At 35.1% G+C, this 21,028-nt stretch overlaps 4 protein-coding genes across 6 annotated transcripts; 3 read left to right on the top strand and 1 right to left on the bottom strand.

Moving 5' to 3' along the window:
• The first annotated feature begins 3,355 nt into the window (after window positions 1-3,355).
• LOC107892501 (uncharacterized) lies at window positions 3,356-6,315 on the top strand. 2 transcript variants are annotated; one of them, XM_016817602.2, is made up of 6 exons: window positions 3,356-3,433; window positions 3,549-3,656; window positions 4,467-4,720; window positions 4,812-5,023; window positions 5,191-5,455; window positions 5,738-6,315. In XM_016817602.2, exons 2-6 carry the CDS (start codon window positions 3,575-3,577, stop codon window positions 6,032-6,034), a joined length of 1,110 nt encoding a protein of 369 aa, XP_016673091.2. In that variant the 5' UTR covers window positions 3,356-3,433; window positions 3,549-3,574; the 3' UTR covers window positions 6,035-6,315. The 2 variants fall into 2 exon arrangements, with proteins under 2 accessions (XP_016673091.2, XP_040967753.1); XM_041111819.1 differs by having other exon boundaries at window positions 3,390-3,656.
• Window positions 6,316-6,457: 142 nt separating this feature from the next.
• On the top strand, window positions 6,458-12,927 carry LOC107892812 (cytochrome b-c1 complex subunit 9, mitochondrial). The gene is made up of 3 exons (XM_016817887.2): window positions 6,458-6,917; window positions 11,667-11,714; window positions 12,616-12,927. Exons 1-3 carry the CDS (start codon window positions 6,795-6,797, stop codon window positions 12,664-12,666), a joined length of 222 nt encoding a protein of 73 aa, XP_016673376.1. The 5' UTR covers window positions 6,458-6,794; the 3' UTR covers window positions 12,667-12,927.
• A 508-nt stretch (window positions 12,928-13,435) lies between these two features.
• On the bottom strand, window positions 13,436-16,109 carry LOC107892589 (iron-sulfur assembly protein IscA-like 2, mitochondrial). Its single transcript, XM_016817682.2, has 4 exons — window positions 15,772-16,109; window positions 14,928-15,058; window positions 14,700-14,808; window positions 13,436-13,698 (listed from the first exon to the last, which is right to left on the bottom strand). Exons 1-4 carry the CDS (start codon window positions 15,967-15,969, stop codon window positions 13,633-13,635), a joined length of 504 nt encoding a protein of 167 aa, XP_016673171.1. The 5' UTR covers window positions 15,970-16,109; the 3' UTR covers window positions 13,436-13,632.
• Window positions 16,110-16,138: 29 nt separating this feature from the next.
• LOC107892671 (glucosamine 6-phosphate N-acetyltransferase) lies at window positions 16,139-16,959 on the top strand. 2 transcript variants are annotated; one of them, XM_016817804.2, is made up of 2 exons: window positions 16,139-16,273; window positions 16,386-16,959. In XM_016817804.2, exon 2 carries the CDS (start codon window positions 16,397-16,399, stop codon window positions 16,868-16,870), a length of 474 nt encoding a protein of 157 aa, XP_016673293.1. In that variant the 5' UTR covers window positions 16,139-16,273; window positions 16,386-16,396; the 3' UTR covers window positions 16,871-16,959. The 2 variants fall into 2 exon arrangements, with proteins under 2 accessions (XP_016673293.1, XP_016673245.1); XM_016817756.2 differs by having other exon boundaries at window positions 16,212-16,273; window positions 16,380-16,959.
• Window positions 16,960-21,028: the final 4,069 nt, after the last annotated feature.

The following is a 21,028-nucleotide window of genomic DNA, read 5'->3' as shown; positions in this document are numbered from 1 at the left end:
TTAATACAGTAGTGAATATCTTTCTTCCTTTTTTTTATAAATAAGGTTAATATATACATATACAAAAATGCATATAATTAACATACAAAATTTTAAAAACCAGAATTATCCATCTATCTACCTATATTTATTTAACAAATATAATAAATTCATGTTCTGATTTTTTTTAAATCATCAATGCAACTAAATTAAATTATAGTGATCCAGTTGATGATTATTATTTCTTCTCCCTCATTTGTCCAAATATAACTAATCACAAATTATAAGTGTAATGTTTTTTTTTTAGTTACAAAAGGAAGCTGAATTATAACACTAATCGACAATAATAGATTAGTTACTCAACATTACATCTTGCACCACCCAAGGTGGTTGTGAGAGAATAAAACTTGGTGTGTATAGTATCAGCAGCTCATTTCTAACTCATAAATAGGATGATAATGTATTTCGGCGTACTTAAACCTACATCTTCTTATATTTATAACAATATCCATATTAATTGAACTAATACCTGATTGGCGAATTTATATAATTGATCAAAGTTGGAATCTGCTTTGTAACATGCAATATGGAAAATCCAAAGTAATCAAACACAAAAAGAACTTATTTGGCTATGCAATTCACCAAGTAAATGTTGTGCAAAATAGCTTTATTTTTTCTCAATTTGAAAGATTGTTGCAAATCTAAATTTTGAGATAATAAACTAATTTTTAAAATTATATTAAAATGTACTATTTTTGTTTTCGGAAAACCAACTATGATAAATCAAAAAAATATCTTACCATATTTTTCAGTAGCCTATACATGAATGACGTTAAAAAAAATAGATTTTATTGTTATAGATATGATACATAACACTCTTAATAATACATTTCAACATTACATTTTAAAAGCTTTTGTTTGCCTTGCATGTTGCACATCTAAAACTTCAATCCCTAAAAAAATATTAGGTTTTTCTTAAAAACAACAATTTTCAAGTTTCTTTAGATAATTTTGTTGAAAAATATGAAATTAGTCTTTAAACACCCATTTCCCTTGGTGGTAATTTCCATATTTGATTATTGGTAATTTATTGAACGGTTTGAATGAGTTATATTGATTATTTGGAGGATATATAGTCCAACAATGAATGTCACATGACTTGGGGAACTCATGTTGTAGATTAGACCGAATTAAATCATCCAAGTTAATCCCTTGCAACATGTACATTTGGATTGAATTGAAACTTTATGAGATTAACTGCCAAGTGTCCATATGTGTATTACTTATTATTATTATATTCAGTCTATTGTATTACTATTTTAATGGGATTATTATAGATATTCTATTTAGTAAGTCTCAAACATAATCGATTTAAGGGAGTGACTTGTATAGGTTATTATATAGAGAGTTTTTAGCACTTATCTTGTTCAAGTAAGAAACTTTTCTTACTTAGCAAATTGTTAATAAAACTGTTTGTACTGTGGTCTTGCTTGATGAGTTCACATGGGTGAACTTAATGGTGAGAGTATTGATCTTCAAGGTTCGAATGTGAGGAGAATTATCACAGGGTGTGTGATAGGTTAGTTTTACTTGTTGTAACTATTGAAAAGAGTGGATATTTCTCATTGAGTTAGACTTTGCAGACGTAGGGATATAGAACTATGTAAATAATTCCTATGTGTTTATCTTATTTACTTTTTCTTAGTTTGGTGCTAGAGAAGTGCCCACTTCCCTATCACTCCTTCCAAGCATTTTGTTTAGTTTTCTAGCAGCGGTTTCAAATTTTCAATTGGTATCAGAGCTTATCACTTAACGTAACTAGTGAAGATCCTAAAAGTTGCTAAAAATAAGCTATGGAAGGCTTTTCTACATCTCGTCATCCTATGCTCGAAGTTGGAAACTATGCTTACTGAAAAGTAAGGATAAAAGCATACATTAAATCCATTGATGAAAAGGCATGGCTTGTTGTGCTAATTGGTTGGGAACCTTCAAAGATGGACACTAAAAATGGGAGAGTAATCAAGCCTAATGTTCAATAGACCATTGAGGAAGGAAAATTGGCCAATGCTAATAATAAAGCTTTATATGCTATATTTTGTGGAGTTGATCTTTAAGAATTCAAACGAATTGCCAAATGTACTGTGGCAAAGTCAGCCTAGGATATATTGAAGACTACTCATGAAAGCACTACAACTGTCAAACAATCGAAGATGCAAATGTTAACATCCAGATTTTAAAGTCTTAGAATGTAGGAATAAAAAACTATCGGTAAATTCTATGCTAAGTTGTGTGATCTCTCAAGTCAAGCATTCACATTAGGAGAAGAGTACTTTAATACAAAGCTAGTTACAAAGGTTATTAGGTCTTTGTCTAAGAGGTTCTCTATAAAGGTTACTATATTGTGGAGGTAAGGATATGGAGAGGTTGGCTATTGATGAACTTATTAGTTCATTATAGACTTTTGAAATGAATTTGACTGTAGTAATAAATAACGATTCTAATTCGTCTACTCATCTTCGCCAAAAAAACATGTTTCACATGTTTAATATAGAATTAAAACAAAAACATTAAACAGAAAAATCAATACTCATTAACCAAATTCAAACAACACACCAAATTTACTTGAACTTACTTTTGTTGGGTTGATTTTTCAACTTAAGATTTTTAAAATAAAAAATCATTGCCTTAACATGCAAATCTTTTGCTCGAAATTTAATTGTGAAAACCTTTCCATATCAATCTTCATTTTATAGGAAATTCTACCACCGAATATGAAACATATTTCAAAATGTTGAAAAAGATCAGACATGACAATTAAAAAAACTGCTTCTAACAAGAAGCATTTTTTCTAAAATGTTTTTAAGATAATTTTCCTATTTTGCCACGGAAAAGATGACACGTAAATTTTATCCCGGGATTCTTGGGTTTTCAGAAAACTTTATCCCGATATTTTCTACTTTTAAAAATTTAATCTAACCATTAATTTTATTTTATTTTTTTAACTTTATTTGGAGGGTGCGGAAAGCGCTTGAGTGACGTGAGGAGAGAGGATGAAAGCGTGCTTCCTGAAAACACTTCCTGATGAAAGCGTTTTTACCACTTGTACCAAAATTGACCTATTTCCACCGCATGTATACTTAGATATATTTTTTAAAAGTGGCATACAGTGACGGAGCCAAGAGGGTGTTGGTAGGGGCCCCGAACCCCCTAAAATAAAAAAAAATTCATTTAAACATTTTATAATTTATAAAATTTTAAATTAATAATGATAAAATTTTATCTTAAACTCTTCAAACATACTAAAAATTTAATTTAACTTTTTAAAAATTATAAAAATATAAACTATTAAAATAAAAAAATTTATTATTATCAAAATATATAATTTAATTCTACTCCAAATATTCCGACTCCTCCAATGGCATGTATGGTTAATTTTGCCGGCTGAAACCATCTAGTAATAATAAAACAAAAAACCGAGCTTCTCTGTTTTAAGCAAGAGATTCTTTTGCAGATAGAGCCATTTGGTGGGTTTATTTATTTTGTGAATTGGGTGATTGTATTTATTGCAGGATTTTGTTTAAAGAGAGATCCAAAAATGGCAGGGAAAATATCGGCTGCATCAGCTCGGGCTCACACTAGAAAATCTAAGCAAAACACTTCCTTCAAGCTTCTCTCAGGTGGATTTCATTTCTTTTTTCTGTTTAAAAAATTATAAAAGATCTACCCTTTTTGTTTGACCTGATTTGGGTTATAAACCTTGTTGTAGCATCCACATTTCTTTAAAAATCTGGGTCTACTTTGTTTTTTTTTTCTTTGCTGTTATAATTCTTGGAAAATCATAAGAAAGTTAGGAAAAGAAAGTTAGGAATTTGAATCTTAGATCTTCTGTTCTTGCTGATTCCTGAAATATTGGTTCATTCCATTGTAGAGACTTTTTGGGATTTTCTTTCTCTTTTGTATGGATTATTAGTCTTAGTCTTTGTGTTAAGACTTCAGAGTTGAACTTCTAGCTTAGCTTGATGTAATTCTTTTAAAATACAAAGCACCTATGTTACTCGAACTCGGGTCTGATTTTCAGATATGGGTATGAATCTGATTACGATTATGGCTAGAAGTTTTCTCTTAGTTGGAGATTCCTAAGTCATATTTTCATATTCATGTGTTGGACACAAGTGTCGGACACGGGTACTTTAAGAGCAGTGAAGAGTCCGAGCAATATAGAAGAGGACTGAGTGTGAGTTGAAATGTTCATTTTGAAATGGATGACTTTTGCATCTTTTGAATGTAAAATAAGGGCTTTATTGTTGCATTTCATTGATGAAATGATTATATTGAGATTACATATTGGCTAACTAATTAATCAACTTTTCAATACAAGGTTGCTGATTAACAGGCTATAATGGTATCATCTTGTTTCATAGATTATGTGTTGTCATTTGCAATTTATTTCACATGGATTTGTTTGAATTATACCCAAAATATTGCAGGGATATTCACAAAGACACTATTGGTCTTGTTTGTGGGAGCTTTGGCATGGGCTTATCAGGCCATTCAGCCGCCGCCACCCAAGACTTGTGGCTCTCCTGATGGTCCACTCATCACAGCGTCGAGAATAAAGCTCAGGGATGGACGGCATTTGGCCTACAAAGAGCATGGCGTTCCACTAGAGGCAGCAAAGTATAAAATCGTCAAAGTCCATGGATTTGATTCTTGTAGGCTTGATGCTGTTCCTCTGTCCCCGGTATTTGTTTGTTAAGGTCATCTTAGCTTTCAGCTATAATATGTTGAAGAGAGTGTCATTCGACTTCGTTGTTGTTTCTGCTTTCTACTAGGAACTCGTTGAAAGGTTAGGGATCTATGTTGTGTCTTTCGACAGACCAGGCTACGGAGAGAGTGATCCTAATCCGAAACGAACAGTGAAGAGTATGGCTTTAGATATTGAAGAGCTTGCCGATCAATTGAGACTAGGATCCAAGTTTTATGTAATCGGAATTTCTATGGGGGGACAGGTGATTTGGAGCTGCCTCAAGTACATCCCTCATAGGTATTCCATCCTTTTACCAAACTAATCAGATGCAACTTATGAGAGAAACCGAGCGATTGCATATAATGTTTGAAACTGAGAGATTGCGTATAATGTTTGTTCTGCTACTGTGTATACTGCTTTTTTTCTCACTTCTCTCATACAAGTGATGTTTGCAACTCTGACAGGTTAGCAGGGGCGACATTGGTGGCTCCAGTGGTTAACTACTGGTGGTCCGGTTTTCCTACAAACTTATCGAACCAAGCATATCAGCAAATGTTACCACAAGACCAATGGGTGCTTCGTGTGTCTCACTATGCTCCATGGCTCACCTACTGGTGGAACAGTCAAAAATGGTTCCCTAGTTCTAGTGTTATCGCTCACAGTATCGATATTTTTTCTAGTGAGGACCGAAAACTCTTGATGAAGATCTCGTCTACTAGGAACCATGCGGTATGTATCTCTAGGCCAAAAAGTTGTCACACTTTTTGCTGTCTTAGCAGTTTTAAATATTGTCTGCTGCACTTTTTTTGGGAAATCTTTTGACTTGCACTGTGATTAATTGTATTTATAAGTTGCGGTGGATTAGTCATCAAAATCCGTTGGCATTATAAGGATTTTGTGGTGGTAACTGTTGCAGTAGATTAATGGTGGGTTTTTGAAATGTCGGTCTGTGTCGGTCAACGCATGAACTTCATTCTTTGCTATTGCTGATCTCATCTGTTCTTTCTTCAGGCACAAGTAAGACAGCAAGGGGAATACGAGTCCCTGCATCGTGACCTGATAGTCGGATTTGGAGCTTGGGAATTCTCTCCGTTGGAACTGGACAACCCATTTCCTAACAATGAAGGCTCGGTGCATGTGTGGCATGGAGATGAGGATAGACTTGTACCGGTTACGTTGCAACGCTACATTGCTGAACAACTCCCGTGGATTCGCTACCATGAACTACCTGGTGCCGGACATTTGTTTATGGTTGCAGATGGGATGTGGGATAATATAGTGAAGACACTTTTGGTGGGAGAAAAGTAGTCTTCAGTTCATTTATGGATTTTGCCGTTTGTCCCATTATCCCCCATTACAACCGAACTTGATGCCTGCAATATTTAGATGAGAAATGCTGGGGTTGTAGTCATTGAGTTTTAAAGAGGAGGGCTTATTCAATAGTTGAGATCTTAAACAATTGGTAGTTACCCTTCAATATATTTGTGTTTAGCATGCTTGCTGATGGTTGACTGAGACTTAAACACATCTGTTAGACTCAGTTCCATGAATTTAGATCAATTTACAACTGACAATGGTTTCATTTGTTACTTTAATAACCATATAACTTGTATTGGAAAATTAGAGAATCGGTTTTAATTGTTGAAAATTGGGAAAACTAATTAAAAACCAGTAAAATTGCTTTTGTTTTTTTTATAAAGTTTGGAAAATTTTAAGTAATTTTCCCGGGAATTCATTTAAAGTTTACTTTTGATTGGTATAGGTTTTTAAAGCAATGCTAAACTTGCAGGAAAGAATTAAAACTTAGGTGACTATCTCCTAGTTTACCCAAAGAAAATGTAAAGCATAAAGGAATAAAATAATTCCGTCAAATTACCATTGGAGCGTTGACCCAGAAAATCTACGTTCATATCATTCGGTTTGACCCGGTGATCATTGCCCATTTTGGAAGGTGTTCAATACCAACAATTACAAAGCAAAATTCAGCATCCCTTGGGCATACGGCATCTCTGCAAACTTTAATCGCAGATCCCAGTTAAATACTCTCTCTACATTAACGAAAAGCTTCATGGATTACACATCTAGAAGGCGAGGTCAAGGTGGCCTTTTTGAAGGTCTCTATAGAGTCATCATGCGACGTAACTCCGTCTACGTTACCTTCATCATCGCCGGCGCTTTCCTCGGTGAACGGGTATTTTTTAACTCCTTTTTGCCTTCAACCTCTCTCCTTTCTAATTTTTGATCCGTTTTTTCCTATTAAATTTTGCTGTTGAGTTTTAGAAAAAGAAAGAGGTTAGGGTTTATAAATTTACTGAATGGAAATTTATTGGTCCTAGGATTGTTAATTTTAATTGATTATTTGGTTTTTTATTGTAAGTGCTGAGTTTCTAGTAGTGTTTAAAATTAGCTGCTGTTTACTGATTGGAATATCATTGGTCTGAGGATTGTTAATTTTCATTGATTATTTAGTTTTCTTTATTGTAAATGCTGAGTTTCTAGTAGTACTTAAAATTAGCCGCTGTTTACTGATTGGAATGTTATTGGTCCGAGGATTTTTTGGATAAGTTGGTTTCAGGATTTTTTGGATAAGTTGGTTTCATTTATCCAAAGAGCAGTAGAACTGCTTCAATTACACAATTTGCACAGCTCATAAAGTTTTAACAATTCATTACAGACTACAATCAGAGCTTAACCCCATATCATACTAGACATCACTTAAACCCCATGCTTCACATAGCTGAAGGTTGATTCGGCTTGCAGCAACTCTCCCTGCTCTTGTTAGCCTTAGCTTGCCACTTTCTTTGATGCCTCCAATTATCACTTCTGCTGTGGATTCCACCTGTTTGAATAGTCTATATTTCTTTCTTGCCACACTAAGTAGAGAAATATATTCCATGCCAAACAAAGAATGATGCCTATTAAGGCTTTCCTCGAAGTATACTAATTGCCCATTCAAGCTTGGCTGCCCAGTCTCCAACTTATCTGTTCAGCTGACATATACAAAGTATTTCCTTCCATGTTGCTTTTGTAAATGCACGTCCAAAGAAAAGATTATTCCTTGATTCCAACTCTGAGCAAAAAGGACAACGGTCTGCTACATTCATCCCCCAGTGGATCAATCTGTTGTTTCTAGGAAGTCAAATACGGACAACCATTCTAGCAATTGTTGAATATTTGGGAACATGGAAGGGAAACCAGATCAATCTATGCCAATGCACACCGTTTCCTTGCTGTCTCAAAGCATGCCAAACCTTGGTTACTAGAAATTTCAGCTCTGGAAGCCTTCCATTCTGAAGTATGGTTGCATGGCCAAATTTCTTAATTTTGATGGCTTCCTCCAACTCTAGCTATAAGCTTGTGATTCTTGTAGTGCCAAATAGTTTGTCCTTTAAGCACATAGGCATTTGACCAAGCAATCCATAATGAACCTGCTTGGATTAGGATAGACCATTAGTGTTGGACTGTGCATGCCTTGTTCCAAGTCACCAAATCTCAATCCCCACCCGCTTTCTGATTTTGGCTTACATATGTCAGTCCATTTCACTTGGGCTCCTTGATCCGACCCTTCTTGACCCTTCCAAAAGAAATTAGAACACATCCGGTCCATTTTCCTCAAGACAACTTTGGGGATGATAAAGTGTCTACACCATAAGTTGTGAACATTGAGTGGGACTGACTTAGCTGCATTCTTCCTGCAAATGAGAGCTGCTTTGCTGCCCAACAGTGTATTTTCTTTGGAACCCTCTCAAGTAAGGGAAAACAATGCCTTTCCAAAAGCCTTCTTGATATAAAAAGCACCTCAAGGTAATGAACAGGAGGGTTAGCAAAGCTTAAACCCTGTCAAATCATGAATTTCTTGATCTCTGCTAGCATTCATTCATAAGGAATAGATCTTTTAGCTTGATTCTGCTGCAAGCCTGAATAAAGATAAAATTGACATTGCAGCCCTACAATAGAATCCAAGGTGCCCTTAGAAAAAATTAACAGGTCATCTAGAAAGTAAAAATGTGTTAGTTTTATTTTACAACACTTGTGATGATACTTACAAGAGACCACAATTAATCCCTACATCTAACATTTTAGATACTATACTCATTGGCAATCACGAATAAGTATGGGGAGAAGGGGGTCCCCTTGTCTAATGCCCCTTGCACCTTTGAAATATCACACAAGTCTGCCATTGAGAGAAATGGAAAACCTTGGTGTGCCAATCTCTGTTGCTCAAACTCAACAAAATGGGAGCCATACCCGTGTTGACACGACACAAACAAGGACACGGGATATGGGTTGATATGTCAGACTCTTATGACTAGGTAAAAAGAGAAAAAAATATCAGGCCCTATATATTAGTTTTGGGTTTTCATTAGTTTTGGGTTGAAGGCCCAAAATATTTTTAACTGAATATATAAATCCATATCAAATAGTATATTTTAAATTATATTTTATTTTCAAAATTTTTTATAATCGATAATAGTTAAAAAGAAATTTGATAAATATTTTTTATAAAAAATTAAAAATATTATTATTTAAATAACATATTAATTATTATTATATATTATGTGAAAATATTAGTGTGATGTATATATCATCAGATATATAATCAAATTAATAATTCATGTAATAACATTTATATATTATATATAAATACATATAAAATGACTAAACGAGTCCCCACACCCGTATCCTCTATCTGGATCCTTTTGTGCCATATCCCCACTTCTTGAGTTTCACTTAATTGACAAGTCAGACACCTAGACACATACCTGAGTCCAAGCAACATAGGTGCCAGTACAACTCTGAACCCAACTGATGAACATAGGAAGAAATTTTTATGCTGCCAAAACATCAAAAATGAAGTTTCTGCTAAGACCGTCAAATGCTTTCTTGAGATCAATTTTCAAGAGACATCTAGGAGATAGAGTGGTTTGTCCATAGTCCCAGACCATCCCTTGAACCAGCATGATGTTATCCGAAATAGTTCTCCCAAGAACAAAATCACTTTGATTTTGACCTATAATAGAAAGAGGAAACTTTGCAAGCTTGATAGCCATGGTTTTTGTGACATATTTATAAATCACCATGCAGCAAGATACAGGCCTAGTCTTTAACGTTGTGAGGATTGAACTCTTAGGTCCAAGGTTATAATAACAGTAGAGTTGAAAGCTGGTAGCATAATTCCAGAACTGAGAAAATGTAGCACAGCCCTCACCACCCCTGCCTTCACAATCGTCCAAGCAACCTGGAATAAGTGGGCAGCATACCCATCAGAACTAGGTGCTTTTTCACCATTCATCTCAAATATTGCATTCTTTCTAAATCCTTCTGTAACGGCAACGGAAGGAGAGCATTGGAGCAATTTCTTAAGAAGATTCTTTTGCATCCTGTAATCTGGCCGTCTGCAGTAGCCAACAATTGCTTGAAGAACATTGTGACTTCCCTTAAAATCTACTGGGAAGTTTCCAATTTATTTACCTCCAAATCAGAAAAAAATGTTATAGGGTCCCTAAAGTGCTTGCTTTTGACCATCATACGAAACAATTTTGTGTTGAGTTGCCCATTTGTATCCAGTCTATTATTGATTTCTGTCTGAAGAAACATTCCTCGGCCAGCTGCAACTCTTTGAATGTGGCCATCTGCAATAGCCAACAACTGCTTGAAGAACATTGTGACTTCCCTTGAAATCTGCTGCGAAGTTTCCAATTTATTCCCCACCAAATCAGTTAATATCCTTATAGTGGCCCTACAGTGCTTGCTTTTGACCATCATATGAACCAATTTCGTGTTAAGTTGCCCTTTGTATCCAGTCTATCATTGATTTCTGTTTGAATTCAGCCCTCAGGTTTTTCACCTTTTCTGACCTTTTCTTGACTCCCCGTCTGAGCAAAGCATAGTTGTTTGTGCAGTTAGAATTTCCTCCCTTTTGGTCTGCACTATGCCTAGGTCCATTTTCTAAGATCCAACCCTATTTCCAGAACTAGCAAATTGAATTATGAAAAAGTTTGGAGCAGCAAGTTTAATTCGTATAGAGCTATTTTTACCCTGTAGCATATTGGCAAATTTTTTAAATAAGCTAAAATTCAGGGTTCTACCTAGTACTTGAGCAACCAGAAAGTGATTCCATACCTGAAAACCCTCTTCCAACACATCCATTTGCAGTTTGACAACTCTAAAACCAGTTTCCATCTAAGGAGCATAATACTGCAATGGTTGGCCACAGCAAAAAGCTTTCACCAATCTAGCACTGTCTCCTTAGAAGTTGTCCCATTAGCTCCATTTGAATTATGATCTTTATTCCATCATCAGGTCCTGCAGATGAATTTTGATCCCATGGGTTAACTCAAGACCTCACAATTCCTTCTCCCATCATACCTTAACCAGATTTGATGTTCAATTCTCAATTTCAACTTAAACAAGAACACCCATCAGTGGAAAGAACAAGAATCAGGAAAGAATCAATTGAATTTAAAAGAAACAAGAAACTGAAACAATACTGTGAAATCAATGAAATTATTAAAATGGAGTAAAGAGTGATCAAATTTGGCCTAGAATCAATCAAAGATGCGAGGAATCTCTAGCATCTGATTGGCCAGATATTGTGCGTTGACAGTATCTGCTTAACATGAGCTGAGAGCATCTTTTTCAGGCTCTTGATATTCTTGATCACTCATGTTTAATCTGTTGATAAATTTTAATTGGTGTGAGGATTGTTAATTTTCATTGGATAGTGGGTTTTTTATTTTAAATGCTGAGTTTCTAATAAGTCTAAAATTAGCTGCTGTCTAGTGATTGCAATATTATTGGTATAAGGATCGTTAATTTTCATTGATTATTTTGTTTTTGATTGTAAAAGCTGAATTTCTATTAATATTTGCTATTTTTGAGTTTTGTTCTAATGAAAAGGAATGGGGAAGATTCTTACTATAATTGTCAACTTTTGCAGGCTGTGGATTATGGAGTTTATAGGCTCTGGGAATACAACAATGTCGGGGTAAAGTTTCTATTCTTTGGAATATCGGTCCTGCTGCTTATTTTATTGCACATGCAGCTTATTTATCCCTGGATATCCGAAATATTAGTCCTGAATTTGATCACCAATATATTAATTTATGCCACCACACTACTATTTGTATTTGATTGCATTGTTGTTAGCATGGTTCCTACTCTTTGATGCAGATCGTTTAAATCTTTAGATACAGTAAGACAGCCCAGATTGCCAGTCCTTTATTTGGCTTATTCCTGTTTCCGAAATATGGTTATATTATTTATGGTTTTCTTTAGCCGAATACATTCAATGGTGGATTTTGTGAAGTACCTTTACTCTTTAGTCGATGTCAATTTTTGTTCAAGAACAACCATCATTAAAATTCCATAATTCCATTAGTATAGTGTTATTAGATGCTCAAAAACTATGTGTTTAACAGTTTGAAACTGTGGGAATATGTCTGATCTCACTTAATTGTTTGGGATCGGCTTCCTATAGTTTCCTTGCAAACTCAAATATTAAGAACCGCTTTTAAATAGAAGGCTGAAACACCTGCTCATTAATTGCAGCACTTTAGGTTGTTATTTCTTGTGGGATCTCTTATGTTGCATTGGTATTATATGCTCTGCCAGTGTATGCAAATTATGTACTGCCAAAAATGAAGTATTTTTTTTTGCTTTTTCTGTTTCCTCTTTTCTATCTTCCTAAACAATGTAATATAATCTTTCTATATAGCCTTCTTTCAAGTCTTACAATATGTTTCAATTTGATAATTATTAAATGGATTTGGTTTGTATACCTTAGAAATTGTTGCATGTTTCCCAATCTTTCTCTGCCATAATCAGTTACTTCCAAAGCTTAAGTAGTTTGTTTACTAATTGTACATTGATTCATTGCTACACAACAGAAACGTTACGAAGACATTCCAGTGCTAGGACAGAGGCAATCAGAGGAATGAAATCAATGATCCTTGGGGTATTTTTGAAGTTGTTATTGAGGATTGGGTTTGAGCTAGGTAGCAATGCTCGATGTTAGAATAAAATGGTATTTCTTTTGGCGGGACATATTTGTTCTCAACACTAAGTTGCTTGAATTGTCTTTGGAAATTTTGGATAATAAAGAAAAGTGGATGGGTAGCATAACCCTGCAATTTGTGAATGTTGATTGTAACATCAATCTCAGCATAAATGAGAGAAGTTGAACTCACATTTTCATCGTATTTGCATTTGCCTCAAGGATTAGGTGATTTGGTTGCCAATAATCGGATTGTTTGAGTCGTGGTCTCAATAGATAGAGGTTAAAGTCTGGCAGGCCATGTTTGTTTGAGAGGGCAATCTTAGGTAACATAGAGCTCTCCTGGTCCAAGTTGGAGAAAACTTCGAACAAAGAGTATTTCCCTTGCTTGTTGCACCCTATTTATTAAGAATGTTGTTAGATTTTAGTGCTTTTAGATTAAATCACTTTTAGTGTTGTTAGATTTTAGTGCTTTTAGATTAAATCACTTTTAGTTCACAAGGCAGTGTTACCATTCAACCATTTGTGACTGTAACTTAGAATTCATAAATTTAACCCAACCCCTTCTGGCCTATAAACTCAAAAATGTTCAATCGCCTCAAAACCAAACTTGAATCCTATATTACTCTCAAAACCAACACATATTTGATATTCAAACCCAAATACAGGTGATATTGAACTGGAAGAATGAAGTATCAATTTTAGAGAAAAGATTAAAAGAGTAACCAATCTCATTGAGAGGAAATTCCTCGTTACCAGATAATCAGCAGCCATTCTTACATTATGATATCCATCCCGAATCCAAACAACATAGAACTACGAGACCAAAGTATGCATATTATTTTGCAACTAAAAAAATGTTATGACAAAAAAAAAAATTGATTTACTATGAGCAATGTGCTTGAAACATCTACTGTTTCACCATGAATGAACTTTTACAACTGCACCCTCCAACTGCACTAGGATTTGTCGTCACCTGCACAAGAAATCAGAAATCAGACGCTACACCCTTGCTTAAAGCATGTCATACTCAGTAAAATTGTTAATGGAACCACCATAAATAAATAAAAAGGCAACAGTGTAGAACATCTACTACACTACAGCAGATCGCTACGTAGTTTTATTATGCAGAACAAAAGAGATCAAAGTGAAATAAGTGATTGATACAAATCTGGTGGGATTCATAAAAACCAGTTGATTTCGCATGTGATTTGTAATCTTTAGCACCATCTGGTTATGGCCAATCATATCATGCTGACGCATATTAGAAGTGATTCATATTTTCATGTACTTATGGATCAATAAATCTTCAGGTGTGTAAATGATTTGAAGTAAACATTTATGGAGCAATACATAAGCCCTATATTCTCCCAATGGTACTCCCTGCAATGTCGTTCATGTCTCATACGACAACCTTTTAGAATAAGCAAAAGCCTATTCAATGAATCACGGATACATTTAAACCTATTCAAGGTTTGACAATGTACTGAGAGGCTACATAGAACTTAACTCGGAAGATCATCTAATGGTTATACAAGGCATTAGTGACTACAATGAGCTAATAGTATGCCTAAAGGAGCATATGAAATGTTTTCAAATCCTATAGAGAAATAGGCATCTCAATTTCCGGTGTAGAACGAGAAAAAGGTTATCTTATCTGCCCAAACATGAGGAAAATTTGTCCGCTGTTTTATGGCTAGTCCTAGAGCTAACGTAACAATACAAACAATAGATTTAGTGGTGCCTAAACAACATCTACTGCATCGAAATTTAACATTTAACATTTCAATGCAACCAGAAATGAAGAATATTTGCATCATATCGGAGTTCACAGCGGTTAATGCTAGCAGCATATCAACAAACTATTTAGAAAATTGTCATAGTTAATCACTTAGCTAGAGGGAAACTACTTGTCTTCTAGGATTTAAGACAACATCATCGAAAAATTTATGCACAGAAAAAGATAACACGGCTTACCACGAATGCAGAACGAATTAACTCCTCGACATAATCGATGGTTGCTCCTTTTACAAAATCATAGGAAATATCATCAACTACCAACTTTACCCCTTCCCTCACAAAAACTCTGCAAATAGAATATGATACAACGGGAAAATAAAAATGGTTAAAGCGGTAGGAAGAGAGAGAGAAATTAAGCATACTCTTCGTAAAACCAAAACGAAAAACAAAAGGAAACAAAGAAACCTGTCATCTGGGTTTGTTTTGTCATCCAAATCAAACACGTATTGAAACCCCGAACATCCACCAGTTTCTACACTCAATCGAAGCATCTTATGATCAGATGATTGCTCACTTGCTTGCAATTCTTTCATTCTCTGCAAGCCATGCTTAATGTCAGTGAAAAAAAAAAAAAACAACTCTGGATTTTCTAAGGAGTTAACAAGGATATTTGCCACCAACCACTGAAGAAAAAAACCTGCAAGGGTTTTCATACAAATTTCAATGTAGTGGAAAACAAGGTATTGGCCTATTGGGTCTATACTGTCTCCTAAATTAAGCAATCTTAACAAGTTGAAAGTTTCTCTTTTTGAATAAACAAGTTAAAAAGTTAGAACCTTGCAAAAAAAGGGTAAGTTTTTTGCACTATAATTATAACAAGAAAATACTGAAAGAACAAAAATTACATAACTTTACATGAAAGGGGAAAAAATTGGGGCTGTGAGAGATGCCAGAACGTGAAATATGAATAAGAAAGAAATTGAATGAATGTTTCCATTTGATTGTAATCCTTATTCTCTCATAAGCTACATATTACACAAAAAGAAATTAAGAGAATTGAAAAGGTTCAATCTTTTCCTGCTCTTTCTCAGCATCCAAACGGACCTGTAGTCCCCAGTTAAATTACAAAACACACCCAAAAAAACAAACTTGATATGAAAAACCCAATAAAGCAATATACTAGACAAAATAAAACAAATCGCATATACAACAGAGAGTAGTAAAATAATACAAACGAAATCACAGAAGAACGATTCAGAAGAAAACATCAATCCCATACAGCAAAAGGGAAAAGAAATCTAAATTTTACCTTTATGCAATTATCAGTCATGTGAACTGCATCGAGGGAAGGAGATGGAGATTCAGAAGAAGCCTCATGAATAGCTGAAGAAGATGAAGAAAAAGAAGAGCTTAGAAGCTTATGGTTTTGCTTGATTCGAGCTATGAAAAATGGAGTAATGCGTTGAATCAATGATCTCGACATGGGAATTGAATTTAAAGCATTCATATAATGTTTTTCATGGCTCAAAGCTTCGATTTTTTTTCTTCCTTTTTTCAATGTAAATTTCTAGGTGTTTTTCTTTGGGAGGGGCAGATGAGGAAAAACAGGGGCATGTGACAAGCACAATCTAAAACACCAACCAAACTCACGTGTCGTGTTTTCTTTCTTACAAGCTTCAAAAAGGGTCCAACTACAATTAATGAAAACTTAGGGGATTAATATGAAATTAAAAAAATCACAATACTCCTATATAACCATCCTGTTTAAATTAACTAGCCCTAGGTCAGAAATTGATCGAACACTACAACAGGTCAGAATTGTTATAACTCTATATTCCTTTTTATCTTTTTTTTTTCTGTTCATATTGAATGTTTTGTTCAATTAAAAGATACCCTTTTTCGTTTTGCCATGTACATAATCAGAAAAAAAGGAAATGGAGAACTCTAATTCATCAATAGAAGGAAATAATTTGAGGGTTCGAAAGCTGGAACTTTCAGATAAAAGCAAAGGGTTTTTAGAGCTATTACGACAATTAACTGTTTGTGATTCAGTTTCTGATAAAGAATTCGAAGATAGGTTTAAGGAAATCAGCATGTATGGCGATGATCATGTTATTTGTGTGATCGAAGATGAAATTTCAGGTAAGATTATATCTTCAGGGAGTGTGTTTATTGAGAAGAAGTTCATAAGGAAGTGTGGTAAAGTGGCCCACATTGAGGACGTGGTGGTCGATGCCGGTTCCAGAGGGACGCAATTGGGGAAGAAAATCGTGGGGTTTCTGGCGGATCACGCTCGTTCCATGGGGTGTTATAAGGTTATTTTGGATTGCAGTGATGAAAACAAAGTGTTTTATGAGAAATGTGGGTTTAAGAAGAAGGAGATTCAGATGGTTAAGTATTTTGTTTGAATGTAAGGGTTTTTCTTTCTTTACATACAATGCTTGTTTTGATGATGATATCAATGGCATTTTTCAGCTTATTTACAGCTGTTGGTGGATGAATTGTGTGCTTATGATGTATTATTGAACTGAGCATAGCACATGTGATGGGATTCGACTCTTCACTGTTCTTGAAATACCCGTGTTTGAGATACATTCCCACATTGGTATGTGTGGATATGGCTTCTGAGTAACATATCATTTTAGTGTTATATTTGAACTTTATGTAGGATCTTGTTTCTGATTATTCATGAAACCATAAGCTAGATAACATCTTGTGGCTGAATTTTGCGAAACTGTTCATCTGGGTTTCAGCCTCACGGTAAGCTTCGAATGAGGCCTATTCTTTTTTCCTGGCAAAGTAGATGGTGCATCTTTCATGAATGTGTGTCATGGTGTTTTAAGGTAGCTTCAGCTTTAGACCTTTAGTGATCCTTGCCTTAATATGGACGGTATTTGTATATTGAATCCTACTCTAATTTAGGGCTAATTATGCATTTCATGTATACTCTTCTGCATAGGACAGCATTCCGTTCCGGAGAAACAATTTTCGGGTTAGGCTTAAGAATTGATAACTGTTGTTTGTTGATAGGGTGCCTTGGCTTATATAGATGAATTTATATATCGAGTTGTACTGTTATTAAGTGGAAATTATGTGTTTTGTGTTGTTGGTTAAGCTTAAGAGATAACTGTTGTTTGTTGAGAGTGTTGGTTGCTTTAATATGGATGGATGGGACTATTGAATTGTAGTGTAATTAAGGGAAAATTATGCATGTATATCTTTATTCATCAGCATAGGACTTTGGAAACAATAGTTGGATAAGGCTTAACAGATGATACTGTGGTTGTTGAGAGTGTTACTTGCCTGAATATGGATGGATTTGTATATTGAATTGTACTGTAATTGGGCAAATTTTGGTGTTCATTTCGTTTTTACCTTGTGCATTCCACAGACAACCCGATTATCGGATTAGGCTTAAGAAATGATATTTTTGTTTGTTGATATTCTTGCATTGATTTGTGATGAAATGTTATGAAATATATCTTCATTCATCGTTCCTGCATATATTTACTTGCAACCAAATGACCTGAATCTTATGCAATGGGACCGTAGCTGAAATTAATCTACCCTCGACAATGAACACTGCTAATATTATCATTCAGCTCATTTCATTTGCTGCTGCAAAATCCGGGGTGTATTCTATGATTACACCAACTTGGAGCTTAAACATAGTTTTTGAAAGATCTTATGGTGGATTTGGAACCTTAATTTTTTCATGTTAGTGAAGGGTTAACAAATACTGTTTTTCATGAACCCCAACCCGAAATTGACTTGAATTAGAAAACATAATTAACCCAATTGGTTATAGTTGTAATTGTGATTAGAGGAGATGGTAAAAGTAATGTCAATAAAGTAAAAGAAATTTGTATATTCATCTGATGTATGTATGTATGTTAATTTTTTTGTCGTTTTGGGTGTTAATGGCAGTGTACGGTTAGAGTATGTAAAAAGCAGCTTTCCTTTCAGTCGCTTGCATAAACCTCTACTTTTGCTTTAAAATAAAGAATGTTTAGCTTCCATTATTATGCTTGTTAAATTAAGTTTTAATGGAATTTATTATTCACTGTATTTTTATGGCATAATGATATATATATATGAAACAAAAATATTATACGTATTCATTAAAATTGGATGATTATGTGGTATTAATAAAATTATTCAACTTTTGTTCAAACAATCAAAAACCATTTAATTTTTTTTGGATAAATTTGAATAAATTGTGGTTTAATTCAAAATGTTAAAATATGTTCTAACCCCTTGTACTCTTCGTATATTAGGAATTTAATATTTTTATTTTTATTTTTAAAATTCAATCCTTTAATTTTCGGATTTAAAAATTCCCACTGTTAAATTTATTCTTTTAAATTTGTTAGTGTGATAGTTCAATTTATTTTTTATAGCTTTGTAACAAAAAAATGTTGTTATAATAAAACTAAAATTAAAATTTCTATTTTAATTGTGTTAGCAATTAAATTTACATTTTTAAATCTAAAAGAGTTAAAAGATGTCAAAACTATATACTAGTGTCACGGGGCTAGATCTTTTGTTTCACAATCCGTTCGTCCAAACTAGTCTAAGTCAGCTTTAACTCAAGTGAGGGTTCCTTAAGAATTCCTCCAAGGCACCAATTTGTATAGCGAAAGCGGTTTATGCCAAAAAAAAGTAATAAAAGAACAACAGAAAGAGCGCACATAAGGTGTTTGAGTAAATGCTCTCAATATTCTCTTATTCACAAAGAATAATGAAACAATGAATGGAGTGGGTACAAATGAGGTGGAGGCTCTCTATTTATAGTTGAGCTCCCCCAAAACTGATAGTCAAGATTACAATACAATAACAGACGAGATTCATCCTATCTCTTAAATCATGGGATTTACAAGATATGCCATATCAAATCTAATCTAATCTTTACAAGATTAGTTACCAAAATAGCCTAAGTTGCCATATCTTTATTATTGGGCCTACCAAGCTTCAATTTAATAGGCTTCTCTAACAGGTTATCGAATAGGGCTAGTTCTTGCGGGCCAAATGATCCTCATCTACACAATAGACCTCCATCGGATGCATTTAGTGCAATGGTCACGGGCTTTGAATTGTGGCCTGTGACATTCTCTCCCTCGCAATGCCTTCGTTGTGACTTTCGAATGGCACTGACTTGATTCGCCTCAATCTTGTCTTGACGCCTTAGCTTTTCCCTTCCTTCGGGACTTCTGCTTCGGCTTACATCACTTCTTAACTCGAATCGTCCTACTCGTTGCATTTACTCTAGTCAACTGTCCAACTTGCATCACTTCTTTTTCTAACACTACCACCTCTCCCATAGGTGGAAGCCTTGTCGATGGCTTAGCCAACTTAGACGCTTCTCTCTAATTGAGCCTCATTAGTCCGAACTTCACTATTTTCATCACAACTTTTTCCTCTAAGTTCGATGACAAACTCACCTCTTCCTTGGGTAGAAGCCCCTCCGATGACTTATCAAACTCAGACGTTGCCTTTCCTTTGACTACATTTGAACAGTTTCGCAACTCATGCTGACCACGGCAGAAGAAGCACTTTACTTGCTTCTTTTTGCTCCTCTTTGCTCTCTTGGCTTCGAATTTTCCCTTGCTCGAACCAAGCTTCTTGAGCTCCTTATTTGCTCCATCGTCCCCTTCGATGACAAACTTCTTCGGACACTTCCGCAACCTATGCAGACCATGACATAAGAAGCACTTTACTGGCTTCTTCTCGCTTTCGGCGTCCTTGACTTTGACACCCCTTGCGCTCGAACCAAGTCTCAAGGTTTTACCTACCGGCTTCTCTTTCTTAGAAAGTGCGAATTTCTTCAGACATTTCTACAATATATGTGGACCGCCGCAGAGAAAGCATTTTAACTTGTCCATTTTCTTGTTGGGTTTCTTCTTCCCAACTCGTGGTTTCCCATTACCACCATTGTCACCGTTGCAATTGGTATCAACATCTTCCTTGTGATCCTTTTCACATACGCCCCTTTTCTTGGGCTTGGAAGACCCAGGCTTGTCTTTCCCTAGACTAAGCTTGACTACGGACTCTACTACCATCATGGCTTCTGACAGCTTTTGGACACCTCTTTGTTCCACCTTCTGTCTGACCAATGACTTCAATCTATTCTGAAAAGCAAGCAGTTCTTTTTTCTCAGTCACATCTGAAACTTGGAGCATAAGTTCCTTGAACTCTCGAACATACTCCTCCACTACGCCTTGTTACGTTATCCCTTGCAACTTTGCCTGAGCTTCTTCCTCGGTAAATTCCGGGTAAAATTGTCCCTTCAGCTCACATTGGAACTCTTGCCACGTTCCAATCTCACCTTGCATTTTATCTATGGTCCTGCCTCGCCACCATAAAAACACAATATCAGTAAGAAACATTGAAACAATGTTTACCTTAACCACATCATCCACGATGCTTTTGGCACGAAAGTAGTTTTCCATCCTCCACAAGAAATTTTCCACGTTGCATGCAGACCTTGTCCCCACAAACTCTTTTGGCTTTGGGACATCCTCGTAATTGAGTGCTACACTTGACACTCGTTTCCCCACGATTGTTTG

The sequence above is a fragment of the Gossypium hirsutum genome, chromosome A01 (assembly GCF_007990345.1).
Source record: "Gossypium hirsutum isolate 1008001.06 chromosome A01, Gossypium_hirsutum_v2.1, whole genome shotgun sequence".
NCBI lineage: Eukaryota > Viridiplantae > Streptophyta > Magnoliopsida > Malvales > Malvaceae > Gossypium > Gossypium hirsutum.
The sequence above is the reverse complement of the archived record's forward strand: the minus strand, read 5'-3'. Positions and strand labels throughout refer to the sequence as shown.